This window comes from Trichomonas vaginalis, chromosome VI (genome assembly GCF_026262505.1).
Source record: "Trichomonas vaginalis G3 chromosome VI, whole genome shotgun sequence".
NCBI classification, from domain to species: domain Eukaryota; phylum Parabasalia; order Trichomonadida; family Trichomonadidae; genus Trichomonas; species Trichomonas vaginalis.
In genome coordinates, this window is record NC_067208.1 from 14056893 (window position 1) to 14068201 (window position 11309).

At 31.7% G+C, this 11309-nt stretch overlaps 2 protein-coding genes across 2 annotated transcripts, besides 1 other annotated feature; one reads left to right on the forward strand and one right to left on the reverse strand.

Annotated features, from left to right (window-relative positions):
• Window positions 1–186: 186 nt before the first annotated feature.
• TVAGG3_0862260 (platelet formation protein family) lies at window positions 187–7547 on the forward strand (the record flags this gene model as incomplete). The annotated part of the gene is made up of 1 exon (XM_001324527.1): window positions 602–7354. One exon carries the CDS (start codon window positions 602–604, stop codon window positions 7352–7354), a length of 6753 nt encoding a protein of 2250 aa, XP_001324562.1.
• A 389-nt stretch (window positions 7548–7936) lies between these two features.
• TVAGG3_0862270 (winged helix DNA-binding domain family) lies at window positions 7937–9962 on the reverse strand (the record flags this gene model as incomplete). The annotated part of the gene is made up of 1 exon (XM_001324526.1): window positions 9216–9959. The coding sequence occupies one exon, from the start codon at window positions 9957–9959 to the stop codon at window positions 9216–9218; it is 744 nt and encodes a 247-aa protein (XP_001324561.1).
• Window positions 9963–10992: 1030 nt separating this feature from the next.
• Window positions 10993–11101: a mobile genetic element.
• Between the last annotated feature and the right edge of the window lie 208 nt (window positions 11102–11309).

The following is an 11309-nucleotide window of genomic DNA, read 5'->3' on the forward strand; positions in this document are numbered from 1 at the left end:
ATCCACCATATGTATGTTATTTCTAATAAAGTCTTTTGTGAAGTTGAATTGCAAATATCATGAGCAGATCCAATTAATATCAGCTCCGAAATCAAAATTCTCCTACTAATATGATGGTATGTATCCATTTCAGAGGAAAAGCTTGATTTTTTATATTCTCATTCAAAATATTTTGAAAGGCTGAAATTTTAGTTGAATGCATAGGAATAGTATTGATTGGACTAGTTCGTCAGAACGATTGATTACTGTGACGGACTCGAGCATGTATGACATGCTTTATCGGTTTTTAGTAAATATTGCTTTACCTGATGATGATGGATCACAATTTTTTCAAATTTTATCAACAATTAAATTTCCATTGCTTGATATAAAAACCATAAACAAGGTTTCTTCAATGCCAATCAATGAACACTCAGCTGTAGAGCGTTTAACTCCAATTCGACCATATTTTATTTTTAATGCAAATTTACTTTCGAGTTTTTTAAGTTATTTAAACGATGACATAGTCAAAAAGCCTTCATCAACGATTATACTTTACTATATTGTCATTTCTTGGATGGGAAAACAAGATATTTTAGAGGTAATATCTTGTTTTAAAGATATGATCCTTACTGTTGAGAAATTCAAACAAATTATTAATCAACCGCTTTATAACTACATACTCAACCAGATTTGCGCCCGTTATTTCGAGAATCCAACTCAACCATTTCCTTCTGACCTTATTGAGACTATTTTCACTGAAATCAACCAGTACAACTTCGAATTCGCTTCGGAAGTTCTAAACAAGTCCGTAATGAGCAGGGCTTCAGATTCTTTCCTTTATTTGACAAATTTATTTAATTCGTGTTTATCAAGCAATCCAGAGAAATTTGCCGATTTAGATTACCAAATACTGATATCTACGCTCTACCAATACATGACAGAGTTCGACGAGACTTCTTTAAGTATAATTTCAACATTAGGCACGATTAAAGAAAATCAATACCTTACAGAGGCCGTTAAAGACCTTCCTTCTATAATATGCCATAAGATACAACCGAAATGCGAATCGTTCACTCAACCTTCTGAAGAAGATTTTATTCAAATTGATATTGACTGTAAAACAAAAGAATTTTCATTCTCGCCTGATCCAACAGATCTTTTTCCAAATGGTATTGATGAAATATCAACCAGTATCTACGAAACTAATCTTTCTTTCGATGAATTACTTTCAAATGAGGACAAAAAGATTTTAAGAAGTATTATTGCATTTCTAAGTCGTATGCATGATTGTTATTCTGATGTTTTCTTTGATTCTTTTGTTGAAGTTGTTGATAATTCAAGTTTTATCATATTTTTGTATATTTTAGCTTATATAAGGAAAGTTAGGATATCAGACAAAATATTTGTTAAGTTTTTTGTCGTTTTCCAGCCAGGAATTACTGTTTTCAAGCCGCCAGAAAATATTAATTTTATTAACTTTTACAGGAAGACAGTTCTCTCTATACTATCAATTCATGCACCTATAACTATTGGAAAATTGCTAATTTTGAATGAGGAACATCCTTTGTTGTTGGCAGATATCATTGGCAGAATCAACAACAAGCTTTCAGTTTATGATCTGACGATATTAACCGATGATAATATTTTAGGAACTATTATAAGGGTGATTTCAATGCTAACTCAGCTGATATTAAAAGGCATTGAAGTTGAAGCATCAAGGAAGGCCATTGCTACCATAATATATTACATATTTGCAATTTTAGAGAACAAATTCGCTGCTGCACGCTGCTTTTTGTCTCCGATTTTTGCATCTGGCTTCTTATCTCGAGTTTTGGAGCCATCAATGCAAAAACCAATCATCAATGCTTTGCATACATTCCTTACAGAATACTCCAATACAGACGTAACTCTTCTACAACCTTTGGTAGAATTCATTTGCGGAATTCTCGGAGTATGTAGGTCGTTACCTAAAACAGATAGACTTTCCAGTATCGTTGTTGACATGCTCAACTGCGTAAATGACTCCCTCGCTCATAATACTGCAATTATAAATTGCTTCTCACCAATTTTGCTTCCAGCCACTTATTTCCTTGTAGAAAATTCATCAAAGGACTTATTACGTGAAGTTTTATACCTTTCAACCCTTTTGGTTGACGAAACAACGAAATTTCATATTTCATATGAAACAGCAACACTTTTATCAGCAGCAACAAGGGCTGCTGAATCAGAAATAGTCTCAGATGCAACAATATGCGGTCTTTTGACAATTTTAGCAAACTCAAGAGCCGCATCTCCAAAAGTCATGTTTTTAATCAAAGAATACAACATGATAAACGTATTAATATCAGTTCTCAGGAATGAAAAGCAGTTTATAGAGATTATTGACTTATTACAACAACTTTGTAAGCATTCATTGCATAATTGTAGGATGTGTCATAATGGCGAGCTCGATTTATTACTTTTAGAGATAATTAAGAACCATGGAAAGGAATTTACGTTCAGAGGAATCAAGTATTCCGTAACAATTTCAAAAGAGAACGTTGTGAACGTGATTCTTCCGATGATAACGACAATTTCGTCATTTGTATCATCACCTCAAGTCGTAATGTCTCTTTTAAGTGTAATTTCTCCAAGTTCTGACCGTACATTTTCTGATTTCGCAATTTCTGCGATGAAAGAGATCGGATCTACATTAAGCTTAGTTATGCAGTCACCAAAACTCATAACACCGCTCGGAGATCCTTTTACTTACTTAGATATCACAGGAGTTACGAATAAGCACATTCACGGCGGTTTTACTTTACAATTTTACATTCAAAATGATGTTCCCGCCGCATTAATGAGTACGAGATGCCCACAGATCATACAGATAAATGACACAGGAGATTTAATATTTAGACTGCATTTAAGTGGAAATTCAATTATTTGCAACATTTGGTCGGCAAACAGACTAAGCTATGCAGCATTAGCATCCAATTTGCCATCATGCACATGGTTTGTCGCAACAATTGCTGTCAATAACGACGGAAAAGACTCAAATGTCAGTTTTTATGTAAATGGCAAGCAAGTAAACTCATATTCCGTTAATTTATACAACTTCCACGAAGGAAACCTCGGAATAAAGATCGGCGGAGTCTCACAGAACGACGATGACAGTTTATTTGATTGTCGACTTGGAGATGTATGGTTCTTTGGCGAATGTTTAGACAAAAGAACGATCTCTGAACTCAATATGATCGGCGCTAGGGCAAGCGATGTCGGTTCTTACGCTATTTTCAGTTATCCGAAATCCGTAATTGCCAGTGGCGTTGATATAAAGCTTAACAAAGGTCCTATTTATTCTCAGAACTCCATATTGGATATGTTCACCCAGAGAATTACCGATCTAGTACCTTTCTTTGACTACATGGACACAATGCCAAACCATTTCCCACCACAGTTGATAGATCTGATACAATGCATAGTTCCCTCACTTACCGAATCAGATACCGATATATTCCACTTGATATCAAACCTATTGTTAAATGCTCCTTACTCAAAGTTAACTTACGGTTTGTATCAAAAATTCTTTGCAGTCATTGAAAAAATAAACTGCACAAAAATTACGGAATCATTAATTTCCAATATATTGTTCAATCCTGAATTATGGTGTTGTTCCGAACCGAAAGAACTGACAAGAATTGTTTCTCACTGGAGTAATTCTTTGTTTACAAGTTCTCCGAGTATTTTCATGCGTGTTGTTCCTATTTCTACTGTTTTGGCAGTGATGAGAATGTATTTCTACTACCAGCCAATAGAAATAGAAATAATAAGAGCTTTCAACACCAGAAAAAGACCTCAGAACTTAGATATCGAATTTTGCCGTCAAAATTTGTCAAGATTGGTTTATTCGATGTCACTTTTTAAGTTTACTACCAAAGATGCGATTTCTATTATTAGTCATTGTTCTACATGTGCTGATATACAGCAATCCATTAATTTGATGAGTTTGTTGACAGATATTTGCAAGAACAACAAAATTGATTTTCCTCCACATGTTTCTAAATTAGTTTATCATCAATTGAAGCTAAATTCGGAGGAAAGATTTGTCACAGCCATCAAATTACTGTATGCCATGAATACAAAGGATTTCTACTTAGTTCATATCAATGCAATTGTTTCTTTGTTGTCTGGAAATTATATTACAGAAAAATTATATGAAAATTTATTACAAATTTTCAATAATCATCATTTAATTTATCCATTGTTAATTATCATTGCAAACACTTTGTATAAGTCTGATGAGTTCGCTGAACAAATTAAAAATATAGAGTTCAGTTACGAAGAAGCGAATTTGATGATACAACATGATTTGTGGTGTTTTTGGTTGATTTTATTAGTTGTTAATGGCGAAAGCAAAACAAAACAAATTGTTACTGATATAATTGTTAAAATATTCTTCGTCAATCCACAGATTAATTTCATTGACGACATATTAATAATTATTGATTTGTTTGCAAATATAACTGATTTCGGAATTGAAGAATTTGGCAGAAATTTGTGTGAAAAAATTGTTCCTTTAGTTGGATCCATAGATTCCTCAAAACTCCATGCATTGTTTATCAAAAGATGTATCAAGTATTTGTTCTTTAGAATCAATGGTTCAAACACTACTGATGGTTTACAAAATTTGTTTGAATTGTCACCTTTTTCTTTATTTGATGTTACAAATTCTGTTTCACAATTCATCAGGGATCAGAGACTATTAAATATAGATGACATCAGAGAAGCGTTTGTCAATTTATCTATACAAGATTACAAGTTCATGTTGAGGATCGATGACAATTGTTTAATTCAAGATAAAGATTTATTCGCTGCAACAATGGCTTTGTTACAAAATTTGCCAGTTTTGGATGATGACATGAAATTCTGGGTGAAATACCTCACGTTTTTGAATGAAAAGAATAAGAGAAGTCCGCAATTGATACTAGAACTCAATGAGTATCTTCCTGCTTTCTATGAATCAATGAACAAACAGTTCCAAATCGGTTTGCATAACTTCAAAAACATAATTAATAAAAATTTGGAAACAGGAAACGTTCAATGTGCCACTTCACTTTTGTCATTAAAGACACGTGATATTGGATTAAGTTCATTTGATATCGATGTCTACACGCAACAGATAAATATAAGTGAACACACAGCGAATAGACAAATAAGAAGATATTCAAGACAAAATAGCTACATGTCACAACCATGGAGTGGTTTGACAAAGACGAAAGTTCTTTCCAGGTCATTCTCTTACTGTCCTTCTTTAAGCCAGCCAATAATGAAAATACCATCATCTAAAAATTACTTAAACGGTGACAAAATCAAAAATTTGCCAGAAAATGACGATGTAAAGCAATTTAATTGTTTACATGTCAGAATTAAAGGTGATGAAACATGTGTTTTCCAGATTTGGCCTGACCGCGTCATGCTTATCAAAATAGACAAAGTTATACAGATACCAATGAAAGAAGTTTTGTGTGTTTTGGTAAGAAACCGTTTACACCGATCAAATTCAATTGAAATTTTCTATGCCGACCAAAAGAGTATTTTACTTGATTTCACGCCTGTTTTGTTATCAGAAGTTTTACCACATTTCATGAGATATCAAGTTAAAAGTGTCCAAGTTGTTTCGATGCAAAATTACTTCCCTCAATTGTCATTCACGAAAATGTGGATTAACAGGGAAATTTCGAATTTCGAGTACTTGATGAGATTGAATTTGTTCACAGGAAGAAGTTACCATGATATGAGTTTGTATCCGATCTTTCCATGGGTTTGTTTAGATTTCGATTCTGAAAAATTAGATTTTAATAATCCAGCAATTTTCAGAGATTTCACGAAATCTATTGTTGATCAAAATGGTTTCATGTACATGACCAGTCCTTCTAATCCTACTGTTGTTAAATACTTCCTTGGAAAAGTCCCTCCTTTCGATGTTTCTTTCGAAAAGACAAAATTCGATTTAGGAAAATTCGAATCTTTGAAACAAACAATCGAAAAAATCAAGGAAGGAATGAACTCCGTTGAAATCACTCCTGAATTCTTCTTCTCACCAGAATATTTTGCAGGAATTGAACTTCCTAAATGGGCGAAGAACGAATTCGTTTTTGTTTACTACAATAGAAAACTTTTGGAGTCAGAATATGTCTCACAAAATCTCAATAATTGGATTGATTTAATTTTCGGATACAAACAAAAAGGATTTAATGGAACAAACATATATAATCCTGTTCTTTTCGAAGACGTGTGGCAGAATTGGACTGATACGAAGAGCGATGTCATTATGAACACTCTTAAAACTGCAGGACACATGCCTCCAATGATATTCAGTCAGCCACATCCTCAAAGAAACAGTTTTGTCAGAAATGTTTCGTTAACGGTTCCTTTCAATTATACTTTAGAAAGAAGTGACATGATATCTGTTAGTTTGGTTTATACAAGCAGCGAAATGTTGACGTATATTGCATTGTGCAGCGATGGAGATATTGTTAAGTTTACTGTAAATATCGAAACACCACAGAAATCAAACACTTTCATTTATAACACCAAAATTTCTGTGAAAGAAAATCATTTATTTGCTGCATTGAAACTATTGAAATCTTTGGCAGTCGTTGATGGAGAAAAAGGACAAATTTATATTATCAATGAGAAGGTCATTGAAGAATACAATGTTGGAGCTTTCAACATGAGACATTCTGCATCAGATCAGAACTCAATTTTGATCTGTTCAAGACAAAGTGAAATGAATTTGTTCAAAACTTCTTCACCTCAACTCAAGCAATTGGCTGGGGTTTTCTCTGATTATGCAGTAACTGTAACATTGAGTGAAGGTTACTCTATCTATGTGTGTGCAATGAAGAATGGTTCAATTATATGTAACTCGTTTACAAACAGTTTCCTTTGGTCGACAGATATAAATAATGTTGCCAAAAAATTGTTGATTACGAGATTATGGGGATTCATTTTGTGCCAATGCCAGAAGGAGTTAGTTCTATTGTCCGTGAATGGAAAGATTATCAATAGATGCGATATTGATTTTGTTGTTTCTTGCTGGTGCTGTTGGGAAGAAAACGGCGCTGATTACATTGCAATTGCTGATGACAAAGGAAGAATCAGAGTTTTCGAAGCTTTTACTTTGGAAATGAGTGATATAATATTCAACTGTAGATGCCAGGTTTTGTCGATCAACTACGTGAAGGAAATGTCTGTGTTTAGTATTATTACACAGGATGGACATTGCAGATTGTTACCAAGAGAGCTTTGTCCAAATATATATTACCCAGATTTTCCTTACTTTTACCACCCCTCTAAAGCTGGGGACACCGCCTATCGTTGGGAGTAGCTATTAAATAGAACCACCAAGGGTATTTTTCGAACTGCCCGTGTAGTGTAGTGGAAACATCCGACATAATGATTCATTATGCCAAGGTTTGATTCTCATTTAGCCATTTTTTTTCTTTTTTGGATCATGAATTTTTTTTGGGTCACTATAAGATTTGTTTCATGTTCTAAATCTGCTGCATATGTAATCTATTTTTATTTACCTATTTTTTAAAAATCTATTGGATTGCCAAATTTGAATATATTTAAAATCATAAAAATCCAAAAAAACTATAAATATATGTTTTATGCATAGTGCCGATACTCAAATATCAGATTACTTAGATCCATGAATAATATCCGAATTTTTTTTCTTAAAATTAAACTTCAAAACTTCTTGCAATCTTATTCTTCATCAATTGTAAATTTTTAAAACCATTTTTTAAAATAATTTTGCGTAAATTTTATTCTCATGTTGTTTTAATCGAAAATTGATACATTTTCAAAAAAATAATATTGACTTATGAAATTCATTTTTAAGGTGAAATAGTATTGTTTTTATTAAAGTATATGAATAATATATAAAAAATTAATGAATAATATAAGCAGATTTTTAGTTTACAAAACAAATATGAGCAATGCAATTTCAAACTTTTGCTGGCAATTTCGATATTGCTCAAGTTTGTAGTATTTGTGATACCTATAACATCGGCTTAATCAAAATTCGATTTTTCTTATGAGTTATTGAGAAAATTTGATTACAATGAGAAGGATTTCGACGTTTTTGATAAACTAAGAGCTGAGCTTTAGGGGTTCAGTTCATTTATGGCTGTAGTTTGATGCGTAGATCTCTTTTTTATTGTAAATTCTTTCAGCATGGAGATCGAGAATGAATCTTTTGAGAACTTTATGAGTTTTTACACCCGTAAAGAGGTCCTTCGAGGAAAGATAGTCCAGACTACATGAAGATGTGGGTTAACCAAAAAAAGCCGATGGTTTCCCCATATTCATGTAGATCTTCGAAAAAATGAGCACCAAAAAAGCCAAAAAAATAGGCTTTTTATTGGATTTGTACACTAGATCAATAACCTATTTAGGATCTGACACTCTTTTTAGCCAGAGATATGAGGTCCTTTCTAGGAAAACGATCTATTCATCCATAAAAAAAATGAATTATCGTTTTCCCCAGAAATTACATGGGGAGTGGTAAAAGTAAGGAAAATCTGGGTAATATTTTTGTTGTTTTTTATTTAATTAAAATTCATTTGTTTTTAAATTTTATGATCATATATGATTGGATATTCTTCTTTCTTGAGGGACCAATTGTTTCATCAAATTAAAATAGATCCATCAATTCTTTTTTTTTAACGATCGGGTACATAGGGAACAAGGGTTTTCTTTTAATATGATTGGAAAATAATATTATTTTTTTATAAGGTCGAACTCAAAATTAAAAAAAAACGGAATCTCTGTTGTATCTCAAAAATAACTATCATTACATGCGTTGTGGTAGTTTTGTACTATTAGAACCATCATCTTGTCTTTTTATTGACAAATATTACGAAGACTTCATTTTTCCGAAATATTTTTACTTATTGTTATTGAAATAATGATGTAAATATAGGAAAATCAAGATATATGCATTCCCATTCTCTATTTGATGATTTTGAATAATATAAAAAAATGCGTTAGGCATATTACAGACTCTTCGATTCATCGTGTTGCCCAATTGTATGGGAAAATACCAAATGCATGTTCTTAAATAAAAGCTTTCGAGTTTCCAATTGATAAATAAAAAAGTAATCAGCAATTAAGAATTTAATATCTATCATCCTTTTAATTTCATACAAAAACTATGTTTCCACATATATAACATGACAATGCTAATAATTGTCAGCGTAATATTCTTTCAATCTAGAGCTAATAACTGCGGTTCCGATATCAGTGCAAAATGCTTCCTTTCTATTCAGAAGAGAATAGAGGTCTGATGGGTTCGGAGAATCTGTATTCATCCTATCTGATGCTGAAATGAAGTACTCCGGTAACAATTCAAATTCACCAGTACTATCCGTTTTTCTGACAATATTTGCAATTTCTAGTATTGCTGAGACCTGATATAATTTGCACCTAGTGGTTTTTTCTCGCTCATTTTTGCGGGATAAGTATACAGAAGCTTCAAATACGTTAATCTTTCTCAATTCTAATGCAATAAAAAGTAAAATGAACTCCTCAGCAATCCTTTGCACAGATATGCTGCCTTGTTTATTAAAAATTTCATCAAGCGAGTAATCAGGATTGAAGACACCCCTATTTGTAGCAATATGCTCGATTGCAAGTTTGATGTTATCGAAACCGTTCCATAGAAAAGTATCTTGATCAATTTTGGTGCAGACTCCAAGAGCTTCAAACACAGACACGACCTCATGGAAACGCCTTTGTTTGAATCCTAGTCTGTCTGATGTTAATCTTATATCATACTTTTCCTGTGGATGCTGAATGCAATATTTAATGAAGGCAAAAGTAGAAGACTTGAATGAATTTGGCCTCTCCTCGGCGCTTTTGCTCTGATCATATAGATCTCGATCTAAAACTGAGATTGAAAGATCGATATCAGGTTCGGAAAACATTAGAATTATAAATTCAGTAAGTTAATTTGAATGGGCATGGTAATTGAAAATATATAATAATTGATTTTTGATACTAAACGCTGTAAATGTATTGCAATACAGTTAAGGAATAATTTGTAAATCTCATAATATTATTAAAATTTATTATTCAAAATCTGAAAGGAACGCAAAAATTGAATTAGGTGTTGGAGGTTAATCCTTTTATTAAAAAATATTGATGGCTATGCTGACAAACAGAAGCCTTATATTTCTATATTCTATGTATTTAAGCGGTTTTGAAAACACCTTTCAAAAATCAAAATAACTGGCGAGAATAAATTATATTATATTCGTTAAGTATACCCTATTCCAATTATCGTTATTTATAAATTAAATTGGTATCTCAAAATAACAGTTCAATTTCAAAAAAAAAAATAGACAGTTTCATAATTTGATTTTAACTATCAAATGAATTTCTATTTAATAATTAAGCGACAGTACAAAATATTGATAGGATATGAAAATTGTGAAAATAATAAAGAAACTCAATAAAAATAAATTTCAGCCAAATGAAATAGATGATGGAGCTCATGTGATTACATTACTCGATTTATCTACGTTTCTGATGTTAGAATTATTAATTTCAACATTTATCTAACGAAATTCTTCAATATAATCAAGGTTAGATATATTTTAAACAGATTGAAGCCGAATAATTCTGTTTTTTCAACTGAAATTAAGTTTTTCACAATTAGAGAACAACACTCAATATAAAATGTTGCATCATTGAATTTTGAATGTATAGAATTGAATTTGGAGATCATTTCAGAACAATCTTATTCTTTTGTAAAGAATCCTATGATATCTCGGGAAGAAATTGTGAAATCTGAAATAAAAAACTTGTTATTATTAGATATAATTAATATTCAGATCATATTAATACAAAAAAATTAACTTTATTGAATTTTATTTTGGAATAACATTGAAAAAAATATTAAAAGATAAAAAAACGTTTAAATTAATTATTATATTGATAGTCTATATCGTCCAATTTGGGTCATTATTGATTTTGTAATTTAATCGTCGTCGTTATCGATTTTGTAATTTAATCGTTATCGTCTTTTTTAAACGTGCATTTTTTGCTTTCGGAGCTATTGAACATACATTGGCCCTTACCAGCAATTGAAAACTATTTTTCATTATCAACAATTACATTACTCCGAGTTATTCATCAATCAAATAAATCGATATATAGTCCATACTTCAATTTACAATATTGGCAAGTCCAATTTCACTTGGCATATTTAACTCATATAGAAAAACCAGTTGGAATCGGCAAAATTATCTTTATTCCATACATAAAATTCTCTT